We start from the raw sequence: 21,121 nt of genomic DNA, 5'->3' as shown, positions 1-21,121 counted from the left end.
TGGTAGAGCACTCTCCTTGAGCTGAAGAGCTGAGGGACAGCACTCAGGCCCAGAGTTCAAGCCCCATAACCACCACCACCACCACCACCAACAACAACAACAAAAGAATACCGTCATCTAAAAATGATAAGACAAATTAAGAAGAGGTCCTTTGTTTCCTTATCTTTGGGGTTCTTTTCAGTATGCCTGTTATTTTATATACAGGTAAAGAGGTGCTTGGATATTACAATTTGATGCTTTTCTCCAGACTCCCATTTACAGATCATTTCCAAAATGCCTGGACTGGAGGCATGGCTCAAGTGGGAGAGCATCAGCCTTGAGCCAGAAAGCTCAGCAAGAGTGAGAGGCCCTGATTTAAACCTCCAGTATTGGCACACACACAACTAAAGATGTTACGAGAGATAAGCCCTCTTGAAACTTGGAATGTCAACACTCACAGAAGTTCATCATCATCTTCACATGGGGGTGGACTTGCTGACATTGGCTGGAATTTGCCTGCTCTGCAGAGTGCATTTCCTTTTGCACATGCCGGGGATGACTGACATAGCTGGGTCCGCCTCCTCAACTCAGGCAGGAGCGGCCCTTCCCCCACTTACCACAGAGGGGCTGCTGGGTGTACTCAAGTTGACCCTCCCTCAGCAGGCACCTGACTGGTGGTTGAGCAGCAATAGGCTAGGCTCCCATTTATTCTGGAAATTTTCTCCTCATGTCATCCCTAGTTTGGGATCTGTGATGACCACTAACCACAGCAAATAGTGTTCTGTGGTTTGGTGACTTTGGTGGAAATCAGACCAATAGATTCAAGTTCAAAAGCTTGCTGCTTGTATTAAAAGATTACAGCGAGAGCAATTCCACCTAACACCTGTTTTCCTACAACCTGTGAGTTCAGAGGGTATGTGAGGTGATGTGCAGAGAGACTCTCTCATCTTAAGTTTGTTTGCTTTGCTTATATTTAATACACTAACTCTAGTTTCTTTTCCTGTCTCCCTGTTGTTTTTGTTTTTGTTTTCTTTTTGTGCTGGTACTGGGACTTGAACTCAGGCCTTCTCTTAGCTTTTTCACTCAAAACTGGCACTATTACCACTTGAGCCACAGCTCCACTTTTGGCTTTTAGGTGGTTAATTGGAGATAAGAGTCACATGGACTTTTTTCTGCCCAGGTGGCTTTGAATCATGGTCATCAGATCTCAGCCTCTTGAGCTGCTAGGATTATAGGTGTCATCCATGGGCTTCCAGCTTCATTAACCTTTACTATTTTCCAAGTCTCTAGTTTCTTTTGCTTAGAGCTTTGCAAGTTCTTTCCTTCCAGTAACTTTCCATCCAAACTTTTTTTTTTTTTTTTTGTAGTTCCTTGAGGTAAAAGTGAGGTTGTTTACTTGAGATTTTTCTTTTCTAGGCATTCATTGCTCTAACTTCCCTGTTAGGACTGCTTTGCTGTGTCTCATCAATTTTAGAATGTTGTTTTCATTTTTGTTTGTCTCTGGATGTTTAAAATGTTTCTCCTTCACAATTTATTGTTGCTCTCCACTGCTGTTCAGAAGCACTTTGTTTAGCTTTCGCATACTTGTGAATTTTCCAAAACTTCTCCTGTTAACTGATGCCTGGTGGTCAGAGAGATGCTTGATATGATTTTAGTCTTCTTACATCTGTTGAGACTTGCTCTGTGATCTAACATAAGATCCACCCTGAAGAATGTTCTGGGCGCACTTGTGAAGAATGTACATTCTGCTGTGGTTGGATGGAATGTTTTCTGTATGTTTGGTAGATCTGTTTGATCCAAAGTACAATTCAGACCTGATGCTTCTTTATTGATTTCCTGTTTGGTTCATCTGTCTGTTGTCAAAAATGGTATATTGATGGCCGTATTTATTTCATTATTTAATTATTTATTTATTTATTTAGATCATAGACTTGAACTCTGGGCCTGGGCACTGTCCCCCAGCTCTTTAGCTCAAGGCTAGTGCTCTACAATTAAGCTACAGTGCCACTTCTGGTTTTCTGAGTGGTTTATTGGAGATAAGAGTTTCATGGCCTTTCCTGCCTGGGCTGGCTTTGAACCACAATCCTCAGATCTCAGTCTCCTGAGTAGCCAGGATTACAGGTTGAGCCCCCATGCCCGGCTTTTGTCTTTGTTTATTTGAGGAAGGGTCTTACTATGTCACTCAGGCTGGCTTTGACCTTGAGCTCCTCCTGCTCAGCCTCTTGACTTGGTCTCCACCATTGCTTTCTACCTCTTAGTGTTTGTTTTCTTGTGGCTTGCATGCATAGGAAGAGTAGGATTTGAACTCAGGGCCTCATGCTTGCTTGGCTGGCACTCTACTAATTGAGCAACACTTCTATCTTCTAACATTTACTTTACATACATCTAATGACTGCTGCATAAGTGGAAGGTTAAAGGTGTCAGTGGAGAATGCCACCCCATAGTTCCTGGCTTTTGACTGATAGGCTGTTTTAGGTGAATTTTTCTTCTTAAAACAAATTGTTTCATGCAAGAAACAGGTTGGTAGCTTTATGTACTACAATTCCTGTGTCATGGATTAGCCAAGTGCAGCGGAAAGGATGTTCCTTTGTGGATGTTGACGAATTTGATCAGTTACTCCTCTTTGAGAATACAATTAGGGAGCAGGGGAGCAGCTCAATGCTTAGCTTCTCACACGCACAAGGCCCAGATTCCACCCAAGCATTGCTAGGGGGAGGGAGGAAAGAGTAGTTAGGAAGTTGCTAGTTGGTTTTGTGACTCTCGATCAGGGTTTGGCAAACTCTTCTTAAAAGCCAAGTAATCTTTGCAGGCCATGTGGTTTTGCCAAAATTTTTCACACCTGTTGTTGCTTTTGTGGGGTAGAGTATAGTGCATGTTTGTGTGTGTGTGTGTGTGTGTGTGTGTGTGTGTGTGTGTGTAATGAGGCTAGCCAGAGTCCAAGCAGACTTGAAGGAGGGTATTGACATAAAAATTTTGTGTAATGTTTATGTATCTCAGAATCTGCTTTCCATATCTCAGAATCTGAATTTTTAGTTTACCAATTTGTAGGGTAAGAACTGGTGGTGGTTGTAGCTGGCTTGCAAGCTGTGACTTTTCTGTAGTGAGTCACCACAGAATGCTTTAGAAGGCATGGTCTATTTGTGATTCTGATGCTAGCCTACTGTGTAGTTTCCCCTTCTGCTGGTGGTGATGTTGGTTCTGTGAGGGGCTATACCTGTTCGTGGTTATGGGTTAAGGGATTTCCATTTCCATGAAGACCTGCCTGGGACAGGATTCCTGTACTGGCAGGGGAGGGTGGGAAGATTGGGGAGGGCAGCCCCTTGGAGCTTGGTGCATTGGAGTACTGGTCTTGCCACTCTTGTCACTGTTACCCCCAAGGCAGGCATTCCTTTTTCCCTTGGGTAATTAAGTCATGCTAATTACTGCTGTTTCTGGCACTCTGCAGTAGCCTAATTGGGAGGTGGTGAAATGAAGGGTTCTTTGTGCCTTCTGGGGCTTCACAGACGCCCCAATTAACAGCACCTGCTCTTGCTAGGGGCCCCTGGCCTGCAGGTTCTCTACCATGGAAGTTCCGCTTGTACTGGGGCTCACACTCCAGTTTCAGGGAGCCGGAGGGGTGGATGCAGGCTCCTCTGGCATTCTGTTCATGGTTGAATTGTCTGTCTGCCTCTAGACAACATGGGTGCAACTTTTGTCTCTTTCAGGGCGGGAAAGGACGCATTGGAGTGGTCATATCTTCCTACATGCACTTCACCAATGTCTCAGCCAGGTAGGATGCACACAGGGCCTGGCTCTCTTGGGGTGGTGGAAGCTGAGACTGGACAGGGTTGGGGGTGGTTTTCCTCCTGGATGTTCCCCTGTCCCTCAGTTACTGCTCTGTGTCTCATCCCCAGATCCTAGGTTTATACTGGAGATAATGGCATCTTTTGATTTGCCCTACTATGTGTGTTGATAAGAACTTTCCAGAAAGGAAAAAAAAAAGTAAGCTCAGGCAGTTATGAAGTAGATTGGATACTATTACTGATGACAAAAACAGAGTTCTCGCTTGCCGGTAATCCTAGCCACTCAGGAGGCTGAGATCTGTGGATCACAGTTTGAAGCCAGCTCAGGGCAAGAAAGTCTGTGAGACTTTTTTTTTTTTTTGGTCAATTGTGGGGCTTGGGCTCTGGGCCTGGGCACTGTCCCTCAGCTCTTCAGCTCAAGGCTAGCACTCTACCACTTGAGCCAGCACCACTTCTGGCTTTTTCTGCTTATGTGGTGCTGAGGAATCGAACTCAGGGCCTCATGCATGTGAGGCAAGCAGTCTACCACTGAGCCACCTTCCCAGCCCCTCTGTGAGGCTCTTACCTTCAGTGAACCACTGAAAGCCAGGAGTGGAGCTGTGGCTCCACAGCTGTGGAGCTTTGAGAGAAAAAGCTTACAGACAGTGCCCAGGCCTTGAGTTCATGGCCCAGGACCAACACACACACAAAGAACAGAGTTGTCTCTGAACATCACACCCCAATAATGGGTGACATCAGTTTTTTCATGCTGTAGCACTGAATGTCTGCCTATTCTCCCAGTGAACCTGTGAGGCGGTTATTACCATTCCTGTGGTGCAGATAGGGAAACTGAGGCTCAGATGTTGGTAGATCCTTATGATCTTATGCCCTTGAATAGACAGAGAGGGAAGCCAGGATTGGCTCAGTTCTTAGGCGGTGAGAAGTAATGCTGAGAACTTCTGAGGAGCCACCTGCCTCCCCTCAGCTGGGCTCTGAGACGGCATAAGGACCTCGGTCTTAGTCCAGTCTTCCTGCCTTGGGGAGCCAAGATCTATTCCACTCAAACAGAAATTTCACTTAGAAAACAACTTCCTTGGGTTCTTCAGTGGTAGCTTGATTGCTTCGCATAGTAAGCTCAAAGATCTGGCTTTGATCCCCAGGACAACAACACCAAAAAAAAGAAAAGAAAAGAAAATACCACCCCTCCCAGGTCTGCCTTGGCACCCTCCCCACTTCTCTATGGCAGCTTTGTGAGTGTGAGCCGTGGCACCCGAGCAAATGGAAGCCTGTTCATCCTACCTCACAGACCTTCTCTGCAGCGCTGAGGGAAAATTGACTTTTGGAATGTTTTCTCTGGAAACAAATTGGGGAGCTGGTGGTGCCTGCCAGGGAGGAAACGCAACCCCCCACCCCAGTGAAAATTAGAGCCCACTCCCCCCTTGCTGGGTGAGAGCAAGCATTGTGTGTGTGCCAGACACATTGAGATTCCTGGAGACAGTGACCCCTCAGTTCTGCCAAAGGCATAACCACATGCAGCCTGGCTGATTCTGTACAGAGACCACCCGAGCATTTCTGTCCACTCCCAGAATGCAGTTCTGCCTGAACTGTGGGCAGAGCTGCAGCTGGGGAAACTCAGAGGAGAAGAACTTGACTCATTTACATCATGTCCCTGGAACTCTGTCTGGAAACCCCATTTTTTCCCTCCAGTTGCACGTGTCAGGAAGTATGCATGCATCTCTGAGCCTTAGTCCCTGGATGGTGGGCATTAGAGCCAGGCCTCTCTTGAGTGCTCTCTGGCAGCTCCCTGTAGGACAACTTGGGTACCAGCAGTCATTGATGCTGGTGCTTTGAGGGCTAGGTGCCATTGTAAGTGCTTTTCAGCTCAATGGACAGACGTTCTTGTGCTGTGTCTCCTGCTGGCCAGGTTTCTGTTTTGTGGATATTGTATCATTCTTTTAAGCACTTGACAATTTGGCAATCTGGGTTGCTACAGTTTTTCTTTAAAATTTAAGTTGCTTCCTATTATTCTCTTCTTCAGGGCTTGTCATGTTGAACCTATTCTTAGATCTACTCTGTGTGTGTGTATGTGTGTGTGTTTGCATGTGTGCATACATGTGGTGTGTTCTATTACTTGAGCCACTCCCCTGGCACTTTCTGAGTCAGTTATTTTTCAGATAGGGTCTTGTGTTTGCCTGGGGCAGGTAGGCCTCCAGCATAATTATTGGCTTAAATGAGGTCTTGCTCACTTCCTGTTTAAGCCTTTATCATAAGCTGTCAACAGCGCAAAGAAAGAACTAATATTAATACCAATGATGCTATTCAAGGTAAACACTGGCCATAAGGATGTGTCAGCATTAAAGTAACCCAGTGAATTTTGGAAAAGAGAGCACAGTCAATGGGTGGACATGTAAATGCACATCTCATCTTAAAAGATACAGTGTGTGCGCTAAGTGTGTAAAACACCGCTGCCTAATCGGCTCCGTCCATTTGTGCCAAGCCCCTAGTTCAGACACATCCACACAGCAAGTTAGCCACGTAGCTTTCTCTGAAAGGCAATCACATTCATTTAGAATATTTCCCCTTTGTCCTTCTGCCTATGTCTGCTGTTTTTGGGATCTTTGTTGTCATGCCCCACAATTGCTGAATGGATCATGTTTCTGAAGAGGCTCTCCTGCCTATCAGATTTTCCAAAAAGCTTTTGGCTCACACAGGTCTGAGTTACTAAGTCTTAAATGCAATCACATTCCACCGCTTACTCTGAAAGCCAGTAATGCTCTGCAATCAGATTTCTAGAAGATTCTGTGGACACTGCATGTGGCTGAGTGGAGGTGGAGTTGAAGGGCAGATGGGCCGTTGGAAGGCAAGTTACCTTCCATAGAGCCATTTGAGCCATTCAGCCTTTGAAGCTACCCATCCTGAACCATGTCCTGCCTGTTCCTGGCAGTGGCTCACAGGTCCGAATCACGAGGTGGGCATGGATGGGCATGTTTGTAAGCACGGATGGGCATGCTCCAAATTTGCTCCCTATGTCCTCTTGGTCCTGAGGGACCAAGGATGAGTTGGGGGACTGGTGTAGGGGCGCAGCTGGTTGCTATGAATAGCCATGGGCTATGTCCTGTCCTGTCTTAGCCCTGACTCCAGACAGGCCGGGATGCTACAGACTTAAACATTTTCTCTCTTTCTCTCTCCCAACCCCCTCTATTCCCAGTGCTGACCAAGCCCTGGATAGATTTGCAATGAAGAAGTTTTATGATGATAAAGTTTCAGCTTTAATGCAGCCTTCCCAGAAGCGGTATGTATCTGTCCTTTGGATAAAAGGAGGGGAAAAGTGAATGGGATTTTACCTTTAAACAAATGAAGACTGAAGGCTGAGTGCTCTGTCTACCCTGCTTCCCATCCTCACACAACACAACCTTTGGGTGATGCTAAAGAATATGAGGCTGAGATCTGAGGATCACGCTTTGAAGCCAGCCTGGGAGGGAAAGGTCGTGAGACTTACCAGAAAATGGGTAGTGGCACTGTGGCCCAAAGTGGTAGAGTGCAAACCTTGAGCAAAAAGAGCTCAGTGACTGCCCAGGCCTGGAGTTCAAGCCCCATGACTGACACTCCTCCCACCAAAAAAAAAAAAAAATGAGGGGAGGGAGCTGGTCACACCAGAAGTGAGGAATGAGCCATCCAGCATCTAGAATGGTTACCTGCCTTACAGGTGACCCTCTTCTCATTCCATTCAGTCCTCTGAATGGAGTGAGTGAGTTTTGATTTCCATGGTTCTGGAACTTCTTTTTGCAGAGATCAATGAATTTGATCAGAGGATAGAGGGTGGATGCTTCAGGCCTTATAGTTTGATATTTTTGTTACCACAGGCAGTATGGAAATGGGTGGATGTGGTTGTGTTCTAATAAAACTTTATTGACATAAAGTTTATTGACATAAAAAAACTTTATTGTCATCATAGGCCTCCTGTACTATAGCAGCTCTCCCTGAAGCTAAGGAGAGTTTTTCTTTTTTCAGGGAATATTGCTTGAAGTGGCCCCTGGAATTGTTGGGAGGGGGGCGATAATAGCCAGGTAGTAGCAGAATTTTCTCCTGTACTGCCTGCCCTTCTGAGCTGAGGTGATAGGCAGTAGGAAAGTACTTTCTCCCTCTGTGCCTTTCCTTTGCATACATGGAGCCAAGCACAGAGCTCACATCCCTGCGGTTTTATTTTAAGCCAAACATTAGAGAATTGACCCAAGAATTGCTCAGATAGTTGCAAAACAGTTTCCATCTTGGGCATGGGATAATTGTCCTCCTGACCCTTTTGTGTGAGGAGTTTGGATCCTCCACACCTGAAGAGTTCAGAGACAGTGCCCAGGCTCAGAGTTCAAGCCCCACAGCCCCCTCCCCCCCCAAAAAAAAATCTAGTTCTAGAATATTCATAATACCAACAATTGCATATTCTCAAGTCATATGAAATAGCAGAGGAGTTTTACAGAACCTCTAAGTAGATGGAAGCATCTTCTGTGTGTGTGTGCACGTGTGTGCCGCATGCACATATGTGTATGTGTTAGTACTGGGGCTTAGATTCAGGGCCAGGTCACTGTCCTTAAGCTTTTTTGATCAATGGGGGTGCTAGAGTACCACTTGAACCACATCTCTATTTCCATCTTTTTGGTGGTTAATTAGAGATAAGAGTCTCATGGACTTTCCTGCTCAGGCTGGCTTCAAACTGATCTCCAGATCTCAGCCTTCTGAGTAGCTAGAATTAAAGGCATGAGCTACCAGTACCTTACCTATCCATATACTTTTTTTTTTCCTTGGGTCTGGTCGTGGGGCCTGAACTCTGGGCCTGGGCGCTGTCCTTCAGCTCTTCAGCTTAAGGCTAACGCTGTACCACTTGAGCCACAGTGCCACTTCCAGCTTTTTTCTTTTTGCTTGTGTGGTGTTGAGGATTCGAACCCAGGGCCTCATGCATGCAAGGCAAGCGCTCTACCACTGAGCCACCTTCCCAGCCCCACTCCATATACTTTTTAAACCATCTTCCAGTTATTTCCTGCAGTGTAACTGTTACCAGCACACATACACACATATACACACATGCATACACGCACACGCACGCATGCACGCATGTATGCACACATTTCTTTCTCTAATATTTTTGTTCTGAGGTTGGTGGAATTTGTGATGTAGCAACTTCTAGACTCATAGGGTTACCTGTGATTGTTTCTGCATAGCTTATGCTGTGAACTGAATCTGCAGACAGTTGGGAAGGTGGTGACTGCAGAGCCAGTTTCAGAGGACAGTCTGGCCCTGGTGGCCTCGTTCCTCCTGTGTAACCAGCCATCAGTGAACAGGTGGCTCTCCTTTGAGAGGAAACAGTTCTGCCATCACCCTGCTACTCCTCCTTGGAAGAGACCACTCTGTGCAGTGTGATAAGTGGACCACAGTCCCAGAGGGCACAGAGGGAGACTTGCTGTCTAAGCCTGGGACAGGAGCTAGTGGCCTCTGTCCCAGCCTCCACATCCTAAGGTGGCGTGAGGCTTACCTCAGGGCATGAGGATTGCCTGGCTCTACCCCCAGGTGACTCCTCAGCCTCCTGAGTCTCCGAATGCTTAGTGTTTGTACAGAACCATCAGCAGCCCTTTGTCTACGCCGATCTCTTGGTCTGGGTGCACACTGGTCCTGAGCAGACACAGAGCACAAAGGGCTGTCTTACCTGCTGCTCCCTGCAGACCTCCTGCCCATACCTAGTCCAGGTGCCCAGGGGATTCTCATGGCCAAGATTGACCTTGGATGTGCATTTCCCATAGTTGAGGGCCTGCCAGTGCTGAAGGGAGGGAAGAATGTCCTACTAGGGGTGACTCCGGTGTTCCATGCAGGCTCTTCCAATTCCATTCCCTTTGCTCATGGCCGCTGAGCCAGATAGCCAAAAGTTCCTCAGTATGAGACTTAGATGACGAAAGTAGACAGGTTCCCATTTCTGTATGTGTGTACAATGGGGGTGAGGAGCTTGGAGCCAAGCTCCAAAGCACACCACAGGGAAAGCCCAAAAGGAGCTGGGAGGAGGCCAAGCTGCCATAGGCTGCTAATCTGGCCTTCTGGAGGCATAGGCTCCTGTGTGAATTTTATGGTTCCAAAAGAGAAGAGCAATTTGCTGCCACAAAGGCCAAAACATCCTGTTTTTTTTTTTTTCTGCGAGTTATACTACAATTAAACAGATGTACTTCTCTATAAAGATTTTTTTTTTAGAGCATTGACTATAAGTTGGTCTCTCTCCCTCTGTCTTGTCTCTCATCTCTTTCTCTTTGTTTCTCTGACAGTATTGGAAATTGAACTTGGGTCTTCACACTGGTTAGGCAAGAGCTCTGCCACTTAAACCATACCCCATCCTTTTTGTTTTTTAAATTTGGTCTTCAGATAGGATCTCGTGCTTGTGCCTGGAATGGGCCTTGGATCAGGATATTTTGATCTCCACTTCCTAAGAGGCTGGGATTACTGACATGTGCTACCACGTGTGGTATTAGCCATTTTGAATATATGTACTAGCTATTTCCTATTGCTTAGTTAGCTTTGTCTGCAGATTCAGCTTCTTGGATCTTAACTGGGTCTGCACATTAGTGCATGTTCATGTAGGTAAGCTTGGGGCTGTGACTACGTCCATCCTGAAAGGTGATGGTTCTAACCTCCCTCCGGGATGTGTTCTGGTGTCTGTTGCTTCCTGTGTAGGGCTCTTGTCAGTCTCAGAGATGCATACGTGGTGAATGGATTTGGTGTTTTGGAATCTGGGTCCCTGCCCCCTTTAAAGACTCTGGGGGAGGAAGATAATGAAGCATCTAGGAGCTGGGTGCTGGTGGCTCACGCCTGTAATCCTAGCTACTCAGGAAGCTGAGATCTGAGGATTGCGGTTCAAAGCCGGCCTGGGCTGGAAAGTTTGTGAGACTCTTATTCTCCAATAAACCACCAGAAAGCCAGAAGTGGCGCTGTGACTCAAGAAGTAGAGCACTATCCTTGAGCTGAAGAGCTGAGAGACAGCGCCCAGGCCCAGAGTTCAAGCCCCATGACTGACCAAAAAAAAAAAAAAGGCAGCATCTAGGCTTTGATGGGGGTTGTACCTGGGGAACGGGGCCCATCCTGAGTGACCTGGGTGTAGAGGCTGGCTCTGGCTCCCCAGTGCACAGGAAATGAGGGAAAAGCACAGGGAGCTGAGAGTGTGATCTGGATCTAAATGTGTTCCACCCCTGTTGCCACATAACACCTCATGAGCACCTGTGACCAAGTAATCCTGGTATAAACTTTCCTTTTGGAAGGGTTCATCTCATCTGTGGAGGCATGAGGTCCGAGTCTGAAATTCAGAGAGGAAAATTCCCATACTCCCTGCCATGGTTCCCCTGAGTGGTTCAGGCTTGGAGGCAGGATATAAAGACAGGGGACAGCACAGGAGGGGATGTGAGATACAGCAAGAGCCCTAGGGTCTTGGAGGTTAAAGAGCCTCTTGGCTGGAGCATAGGGTGGAGTGGTTTACAGCTGTTTCTCACACAGCAGGGCCTGGGTCCCAGGTGCTGGCCTTGCCAGAATGAGTAGAGGAAGAGGCTTCTGTGGGCACCTGCGGATGGGACATGTGTCCCTTAAAAGTGTGGATGGAGCCCCTGCCAGGGTGTGAGTTGGGAGACATGATTTGTGTGTAGTGGACAGGGTGACCTACGCGGCCCCTCCAGCTTGCTTTGGTCTCAGCGGTGGGAGTTGTGGCTGGACGCTGATCACTCCCTTCCTGCAGGTACGTGCAGTTTCTCAGCGGGCTCCTGTCCGGCTCTGTGAAGATGAATGCCTCTCCCCTGTTCCTGCATTTTGTCATCCTGCATGGTGCCCCAAGCTTCGACACAGGGGGAGGTGAGTGGCCTTCATGCCTGGTGTCTGCCAAATTCTAGCCCAACCCAGCCCAGCGGGGGCTGATCCTGGTCCCCAGGGCTGAAAACAAGCTTTCCATTCCTGTCTGCAATGCCTATCTCTGTGTCTGGGCTCCCAGGCCATAGACATGGCAGCCCTTCTCCATGTGCATGGAGCTCAGGCTTGATGGGACCCCACTAAGCAGTTGAACAGATAAGGAGCAGGCAACCAGCAAAGGGACCCCAGACACACCCAGGACAGGGACTCCAGAAGGCCTGTGCTGTCCTGGGTCATCTATGCACTTGGTTCCAGGTTCTTCTGTGTGACCCACCATGACAAGGCCTTAGAGCTCAACCTCCTTCCTCTTTAGATTGATGCCATGAGGAAGCCCATAGTGTAGGGATGGGGTCAAGACCCTGTTCCCCTGGTTCCATCCAGATAGGTGTGTGTTCTCGCTCTCTGTATTTCTCTTTCTCTGTCTTTCTGACCCTCTCTCCCTCCTGTATAGAGTTGCTCTCTAGATGAAGGTCTGTGAGCTGGGCTTGCGGGGGGCGGGTGGGGGAGTAGTGATTTGATTTTTACAGGGGTATTGGTCTCTTTCAGCATGCCGGCCCTTCCTGAAGCTCTACCAGGCCATGCAGCCTGTGTACACGTCGGGAATCTAGTAAGTGCCCAAGTGTGGTCTGTGGATGGTTCAGGGATGATGGTGCATGGGCTGTGGAGGATGCCAGGGGCACAAGCCCTAGGGTAGCTCTGCCCCCGGCTCACACAGGTGTCCCATGGCTGCTGCTCTAGTGGCCCTGGATCCTCCAGGGAGGGAGGGCCATTGCTGATTGGCAGTGGAGATACTGGAAAGGGTTTCCTTCTGGATTTTATTTCTCTCTCCTTTGCATTTTAGATGAAGGAGGCATACATACTCTCAGATTTGTCTGAGTTTTTGTTCTATGTGATTTGTGAGCATGAATGGAAAATGAGTAATAAAGAGAACCAGTGTTCTACCCTCAAAAAAGAGCCATTATCCCATCACTGGGTTCGAACTGGACCCTGTGCACATGGATGCCATCAGCCCCCAGCTCTAGCTCCTCTGTCTGAGCTATGTCAGTCTCTGCTGGGGCCTTCCAGTCAGTCTCAACACTTGCTGATGCTGTCAGGACCCACCCTGGCCCAGGAAGTTTCTGAACCTTCTCATCTCATCTCCACTGGGTAGATTCTCTGAAAGGAGATTCTTGGACAAGGGGAATGTTGGGCCTAATTTAGGAGTTTTCAAATGTGTGGTTCGTTTTTCAACATGTCTTCTGCCTATGAAATCGTGGCATTGCCTAACAATCTACCTTCTTGTTATCCCAAAGCAATGTTGGCCCAGAAAACCCAAGCAGGATCTGCATGGTCATTGAGCCAGCCCAGCTGCTGAAGGGGGACATCATGGTGAGTGCCCATGTCTGCAGCCATGCTCGCCTTCCAGTAAATGGTGACGTTGAAGGAAAGAGCGATTGTATCTTAGAACTGTAACACCCTCTCCCTCCCGCCCCGCCCCCCCCCCCCCCCCCCCCCCCCCCCACTCACAGAGAAAAGACAACCCTGCAGGCATAAGAAAAGTACCTAGCTTTTCATTTCAAGGCCTTTGGTTAGTTTTGGAGTAAAAGTATTTTAATTAAAGGAGAAGGAAAAAAAAAACCCACTGTTCTTGACTATCAGTTATTATAGAGACACTGGATATATGTAAACTTGAAAATAACATCCTAACTCTGCCACTACCTTGGTGAGCTTTCCTGGTTCCTGACCTAATTTGCAATTGTCACATGACTGTCAGCCTCCCAGAGTGCCACTGGAAAACTAAAATACGTGTTTAGCATTAGGAGCCAAGTACAAAAGGTGTTGTTACCACTTGGCTATGATTACAACAGTGATTTCTTTAGATAATATTGTTTCTTGGGTGTGTTAGTTCTTAGAGAAGGAGACTTACTTTCTTCTTAATCTGTCTTGAATAAAGAAGAATTCATACATGTAAAATAATTTTAGGAAAGGTTTATTTTATTTTTTTTTTTTTGGTGCCAGTACTGGGACTTGAACTCAGGGCTTAGGTGTTAGTTATCCTTAGCTTTTTCACTCAAGGCTGATGCTCTGCCGCTAGCACCATAACTACCTTTTTGGCTTTTTGCTGGTTAATTGGAGACCAGAGTCTCACAGACTTTTGTGCTGGGGCTGGCTTCAAACAGGGATCCTCATATCTCAGCCTCTTAAGTCCGGAAAGATTTTGGACGTGAGCCACCAGTGCCCAGCACACATTTAGTTTTGTGAGGATCAAGTGAGTGAGCTCACATAAATCTAGAACAGGACACCCAGAAGTTCAAGGCCATGTCATATGGCCCTGAAGCATGGCAATCCATCATCACCACCAGAGAGACCATGACTCAGCCTTGGGCAGCCATCGCCTCCTCCTGCCGGGTGAGACTCTGGCAGTGTTCCCCCACATTCTTGCTCACATCATTCTGCATTCCAGCCCTGTCCTGCCCTGTAGTGGGCCCCTCAGCCTGAGTACATGAAATAGCCTGTGAGCCTGGCTGTGGCCCCTGGAATGTGGGGGCCTCTTTAGAGTTGGAGTGAGTGGGGGTGGAGCTGGAGAGGAGACGAGCCAGGAGTGGGTGAAGGAGAGCTTCTCAGATAGACACCCTAAACTTGGCTAGGGGCATCTGGGAGCTCACGGAGCCAGCTGCTGCTCAAGATCGGGAAAGCTCAGTTGCTGCTGTGTGTTGCAGCTGGTTTTGTCCCGGTAACAGATGAGGCCTCCTCAGAGGCACCCGAGGCTATGGGAAAGGCAGCCCCCATCGCGAGTCACTGACCAGAAGCTCTTCCTAAGTATTACGACCTCTTTGGGCTAAAGAGCCCATTTGCCTGAATTCAGTAACTGCTCTGGTCCTTGGCAGGAAGTCTGGATCAATGATATTTGAATCTTCTCCTCCCAAATTAGTTTCTAACTTCAACTTTTTTTGTTTTGTTTCAGTACAAGGGTTTGAACTCATGGCCTAGGTGTTGTCTCTGGGTTTGCTCAAGGCTAGCACTCTGCGCAGCTCCATTTCCGGCATTTTGGTGGTTAATTGGAGATAAAGGGTCTCTCACATTTTCCTGTCCTGGCTGTCTTCCAAGTCTTGAGCCTCAGCTCTCAGCCTCCTGAGTAGCTAGGATTACAGGCATGAGCCACTGATGCCTGGCTCTCATTTGAACTTACGAAAGTCCAGTTGGTACTGAGGAGAGACCCTGTGAGGCCATGGATGGGAGGGACATCCCAGTGAGCTTCTGTTTTCTCCTCTGCTAGGAGTGAGGCACTGAGTTAGGATTGGGATTTGAGGGCAGTTGTGGGTGGGGCTAGGTGGGTATCCCTCTTCACACCATCTGAGGTCTCTGAGGTCCTTGTGTGGGGCCTGTATGCCACTTTCAGGCCCCGCGTGCCATTTTCTAGTTGTCATGGGAGGGGGCAGGAGCCCATTTAGAATGGAACGCCATGAGTGCAGTTCTGCCTTGGAGGGAGCAGCAGTACAATGTGGAGTGCTTTAGGAGCAGGAAGTGGGAGTTGCTGGCAGTTCCAGATGATCCCAGATGTGAGTTCTTTGAGGCACAGAGAGGGGTATGCAGGCCAAGTATGGGCGTCTTGTGAGTGAGTGTCATGCGTGAGTTGATGTTGAGCCTCGTGCAGATTTTGTCTCAGGAAGAAAGGACCGTGTTGGTATGGGTATTAGTACACACAGGGTCCCACCCATTCCTTTTTATGGTGATCTTCAAAGCTAGCTTAGTTCTACGTAGGCTGCTTTTATCAAATGCCATAGACTGGGGAGTTTGTAAGGGACAGCTTGTTCCTCATTGTTCTAAGGCCAGAAGTCTGAATCTAATGAGGATCTACTCTGATTGAGAGGGCATCTTCCCTGTGTCCCCACGTGGTGGTGGAGGGCCTTTCTTGTGGGGTGCTAGTTCTATTTATGAAAGTCTATCCTCCTGACCTAGTCACTACCCAAGGCCGCTACCTCCTAATGCTGTCACCCTGGGGCTGAAGATTTTAGCATCTGGACTTGAGGAATACGCCTTTCAGTCTCCAGCAGTGCCTGTCAATCTCCTCTGTGCTCTTTCCTTGCCTAACTTGGCTGAGTCCTTTCTGGCTCTTCTCTGTGCCTCTTTGCTTCTGGTTTAATCAGCACTTGGCCTTTCTTTGTCCTCTTTCTCTATCTGCCGTAGGCTCATGAAAGGACAGTTTGTATCTAATGTCCCCTGCCTGCTGTTTGGCCCAGTTTCCTTTCATCTGCTAACAGTGGCTTGATCCTCTAACTGGCCTGTGGCCCTCACCTTGAGCCCCATCTCCAGCCCCGAGACCATTGGTCATTTTTCCCAGCTGCACCTGAACTAATATTGTCCACACTGTCATCCTCTGACCTTGTCTGGCTCTCAGCTGCCCTGTCTTTGCTTGCTTCAGACTCTTATATCCTCAGCCACTGAGTTCTACCCACTGCCTTTGCCACCCTCACTTAACCCTGTCACTCTCTCGCCGTTTTTTGAGACTCCTTGCCCACCTAAACTCGAAACTTGAACTTCCTTCATCTCTGATACCCCACTAGCCCAAATCTCAGCTGTGCAGATTTGTCACTCCATGAATCATGCCTCTTATGGCCTCTGTAATGGCGGGGCTTGATTCAATGCTTTCCTTCATCCAAGGTCAAGGTCAAGGTCAAAGGAAGAGATGGATGCTCTGAGAGACCTGAGAAACACAAGAAGAGAGGAATGGTTGTTACTTGGACTCAGGGCTGGTCCCTACTCTGTCCATAATTGCCATGATCACCTTCTGCATCCAGGACCACCTTGTAGCTGAGTAGACAATTAACTAGCTAGGGCCACATTCTCAGCCAGTTAGCCATGCCGGTTTCTTGGAAGAATGTTTATGTTAGCCAGCCTTATGCCAGGGATATTACAGGCCTCCCCGTTGAGCACCCGCTGTTCAGTGGCCATATGGCTGTGATTTGGTGGCAGAGCCCAGGCCTGTCCACAGAGAAGCAGAAACCAGACCTGTTGGTAGAACTGGGGAGCCAAAGGTTTGGAGTTTGGGCATAGGGTGGAGCCAGGTGTCTCTGGAGGTGAATTCATGCCACAGGGCACCTCATCCATGGATGGCTTGTTTCCATTAGAAATGCTGGCAAATGGGAGATTGTAGATCTTTGCACAGGAGATAATAGCTTCTGATAAGATAATTTCCTTCCTGCACCCAGTTTCATTCCTCGCATGGAATATTTTTAGGATTGCATTATGGTTTGATTTATGCTTCCTGTGTTTGTGGTTCCGTTTTGTCCACTCTGTGTTTGCTCTCTGCAGTGTTATCAGATGGGAGCTGGGTGATGTGGGTGACAGCTGAGGGGGCATGTTTCCATCGTAGAGGGGCACGTTTCCAGGTACCCTTCTTAGATGTGGCCAAGAGGTTTAGTCTTGATCTTGGAAAACTTAAATGCACTTTTAACCCATTGTATTGTTTTAGACTGCTTAATGTTGAGGCACATTACTACAACATTACTCTGTGTGTGTGTGTGCGTGTGTGTGCGCGCGTGCACGCACGCGCGCTACTGGGACTTGAACTCAGGGCTTTGTCCTTCCTCTTGGCTTTTTTGCTCAAGACTGCTGCTCTGCCATTTGTGCCACAATTCCAATGTTTGCTGTTTGCCAGCTAATTATATATAATAGTCTCACAGATTTGTCTGCCTAGGCTGGCTATAAACCATGATCCTCAGATTTTAGCCTCCTGAGTAGCTGGGATTACAGGCATGAATCACCAGTGCTCAGCTCATACTGGGCTTCTTAAACCATAAGGTTTTATTTTCTCATAGTTTTGGGAGCTGGAAGTTCTAGGTCAAGGTATCAGAAAGTAGGTTTCCCCATAGACCTTCCGTTGTGCTTGTGGATGCCAGTCCCTTCCCCTCTCCACGACCTACCCTCTGTCTCTGAGTCCTAAGGACAGCAGTTATAATTCCCAGGGACCCATGCCAATGGCCTATGTCAACTAAAAGTGCTTTATAAAAATCTTGTTTCCTGAGCCTTTCTACTTATAAGTCTAGGAAGACAAAATTCAGCCATATGCCTCTGCTCCTTAACTGAGCTATTCTAGAATGCTTAGACAGGGACCTAGTGTTGTTGGTTACCTGGCTACTTTAGCTATGGTTTGTTACCAGCAAGTACTGATGAGCAAATATCCAAAACCTGTGGCCTGTGGGGTTTGGATATGTAGGGACACACTCAGGCCCAGCTCCCTGAATCGAGGTTCTAGTAGTTTAACAGATGAGCAGGGACATAACTCACACATAAAGAACTGAATGTGGGGCAAAAGAGACCCTTTCCTGCAGGCTGTACCGGGAGCGGCTTCAGGGCAGAGCTGGCAGCTGTGATTCAGAGGAAAGCCAGGTTGTCACAGTCAGCAGTTACTCAGCTCTATAGTTGATGTGCCCAAACTCAAACATCTTGATGCCATGGATCCACCTGAGAAGGACCTCAGAGGTCAGCCCAGGAAGAAAGAATGCCTGTGCTTGCACATGCCCCTTGTTGTCATGGCTCTCTAGGGAGAGATGTTTGAATTGGTTCAGCTGACCTGAAGTGTAATGCAAGAGTAGTCTTTTCTTGCCCCCAAATGGACGGGGACACACACACACACACACACACACACACACACACACACACACACACACACACACACACACACACACACACACACACACACACACACACACACACACACACACACACACACACACACACACACACACACACACACCCCATTGCTCTCACACATTGTCTCTGGCTGCTCTGCTCTCTGGCTTGCTTATTAAGCTGGCTTGTTGGGTAAGGTCAAAGTCATCTCCCGGTTGACTTCTGAGCCTTCATTTTCCCACTTCCACCCAGCGTCTTGTCCTTTTCAGTCTAGCAGGGCCCCCTTGATTTGATCATACCTGTCTTATGGGCAGGTAAATTTGTCTATCTTTGCTCATGAGAGACTGTACCCTCCGGTATGTTGGTAGAGATCAGGTTGGTGTCGTTAAGTTCATAAGGATGCAAAGGGAAAGCAGAAATCCATTTGTTATTTGTCTGATTTTAGAAACCAGCAACTGGTGTTATTACTGGTAACAGCAGCTGACATTAACCCTTTGTCTGCATTGGCCTGCACATCACTGGCGCATTCCCTCTGCCCCTTCTTACACCCAACCCCTTCTGGTGTGTGTGTGTGCGCGCGCACACGCATACGCTCACATGTGCCAGTACTGGGGTTTGAATTTATGGCCTAGATGGTATTCTTTAGCTTTTTTGTTTTGTTTTATTTTGGGTCCGGTCGTGGGCCTGAACTCTGGGCCTGGACGCTGCCCCTCAGCTCTTCAGCTCAAGGCTAGCACTCTACCACTTGAGCCACAGCGCCACTTCCGGCTTTTTTCTTTTTGCTTATGGGGTGCTGAGGAATCAAACCCAGGGCCTCAAGCATGCAAGGCAAGTGCTTTACCACTGAGCCACCTTCCCAGCCCCTTCTTTAGCTTTTTTGCAAGGCTGGAGCTCTACTGCTTTAGCCACAGCTCCACTTCCTGCTTTTTCCTGGATAGATGGAGATGAGTTTCATGGCCTTTCCTGCTGGACTTCAAACTCTGATCCTCAGATCTCAGCCTACTGGGTAGCCTACTGGGATTACAGATGTGAGTCACTGGCGCTGGATTCCCTCCTGTCTTTATAACTCCCTTTTCATAAAAGGCCAGTTCACCCCTCCCTAGATAGGAAGGACCTGGAGCGGCTCAGTTGTCAACAGGTGAGAGGCGGCACTTTGGGGAGGGCTGCTTGCTCACTATGCAACCCTGTTCTGGAATTCGCATGGGCTCAGGTCCAGCAGGGGCTGGCTGGGAGCCCAGGGCCTGATCTAGCTTGCCCCCTCCCAGCGCACATCTTAGGTCAAGGGCTTGTAAACACTTTTCTGCCTACATGCTCCATCTTGCTCCCTACCTGGGCAAACCATAGCCACTTGTTTTTTGTCTTTGTAGTTGCTATTCTGGGACCTTGTCAGAGTCCCTGGACTTGTTCACTCAATGAAGTGTCCTCAAGAGGAAGAACAATGCTGTTTGTTGTTTCTACCTTGTAGGAAACCAGGGAGAGTAGAAATGTCCCCTCTCTACCCCAGGAAAACTGTGTGGGAAGATAGCTGTTGTACCTACCATTGCATTCTTTTATTATTATTATCTTTAAGTAGTTTCACTTTTTTTCAGAAAAATATTTTCTTAGGTTTTATTGTGAAGAAAAAATTGGCTATTTCCAGCTGATATATTTTTTCTTTTTTTAAAAAATATGTTTTTTATTGTAAAAATAGTGCACAGAGGGGTTAAATTTTTTTTTTTTTGCCAGTCCTGGGGCTTGAACTCAGGGCCTGGACACTGTCCTTGAGCTTCTTTTCCTCAAGGCTAGTGCTCTACCACTTGAGCCACAGTGCCACTTCCAGCTTTTTCTGTTTATGTGGTACTGAGTACATGCTAGGCAAGCACTGTACCCCTAAGCCATATTCCCAGGCTGACCATTGCATTCTTTTATGATTATTTTGCGTCTCCTCAGCCTGAGTAGGTCTTCCTCTACTCTGTCCACTCCATACTATGAGCTCAGTAGGTTTTCTCCCCATCCACACCCCCCCCCCCCAACAGCTGGGATTGCGTACATTTTTGGGGTTGCGAATTGCAATGTGGAGGCAATTTAAAATCATTACTGTCCAGCTCTAAGGATGATCATGGTTCTTGTCAGTGTGCACCAGGTAGGTGCTTTGTCTTAAGGTTTAACTGCAGTTGACCTTCAACTATTACTAGTCTTACTCTTCCTTGAGGCCTGCTCAGCCCCACCAGCAGAGATGGATGAGAGTGTGGCTGCCGTTTCTGTTAAGGGTTCTTTGTGACTTTGCTTGGAGTGCCTCTAACTTGGTATTGTCCTTAACAGTGGCTACTGGTGATGATTTGAGTCAGGGAGGCGGCACTCACATGGGAGAGCTAACTTCTGAACTCAAGGCCACCAGCCTGGGATTACTGCCTTAGTGCTGATGTCCTTGATGCTAGGTGCTGTTTCTCCTGCACTTGGAGAGTTTGAAATAAAAATGTATCCCTGTGGTTTAAGAATTAAGCATGGGTATTGACCTTTCAGCTTTCCCTAATGTCCAAGTGGGCTGGCTCTTCCTCCACTTGAGACTTCCACGTGCCTGCCTTTTCTACTTGGTGTACTTCCAGGGGCCAAAGCAGGACCTGGCACCTTGTTACCATTAACTTAACATCCTGAGAAGGGCCCAGGCTTGTCTCTCTACTACTATAAGAGAATTAGATTAGGCCAAGGTTTCCACACTGTATCCTTAGACAGAAAGGGAGCAAGGTGTGTTCAGAGCATTGGTGGACATTGTTACTCGGCAGTGATTTTGGAGGGGGATCGAGGAGGACTTCAGTTCAGGCCTAGGCTCCATACCTGGGCTTTTTCAGTCAAGACTAGCACTGTACTGC

General features: G+C 47.8%; 1 protein-coding gene across 1 annotated transcript in view; it reads left to right on the top strand.

Annotated features, from left to right (window-relative positions):
- Positions 1 to 21,121, top strand: part of Tns3 (tensin 3) — a 201,657-nt gene that overhangs the window by 88,133 nt on the left and 92,403 nt on the right. Inside the window, 5 exon segments of the mRNA XM_042694968.1 lie at positions 3,684 to 3,748; positions 6,949 to 7,032; positions 11,494 to 11,606; positions 12,207 to 12,267; positions 12,953 to 13,028. Of these exon segments, the coding sequence (XP_042550902.1) occupies positions 3,684 to 3,748; positions 6,949 to 7,032; positions 11,494 to 11,606; positions 12,207 to 12,267; positions 12,953 to 13,028 (399 nt within the window).

Source organism: Dipodomys spectabilis, unplaced genomic scaffold (genome assembly GCF_019054845.1).
Source record: "Dipodomys spectabilis isolate Male_0828 unplaced genomic scaffold, ASM1905484v1 ptg000178l, whole genome shotgun sequence".
In the NCBI taxonomy this organism is placed as follows: domain Eukaryota; kingdom Metazoa; phylum Chordata; class Mammalia; order Rodentia; family Heteromyidae; genus Dipodomys; species Dipodomys spectabilis.
This window is presented reverse-complemented; position numbering and strand designations above follow the sequence as displayed.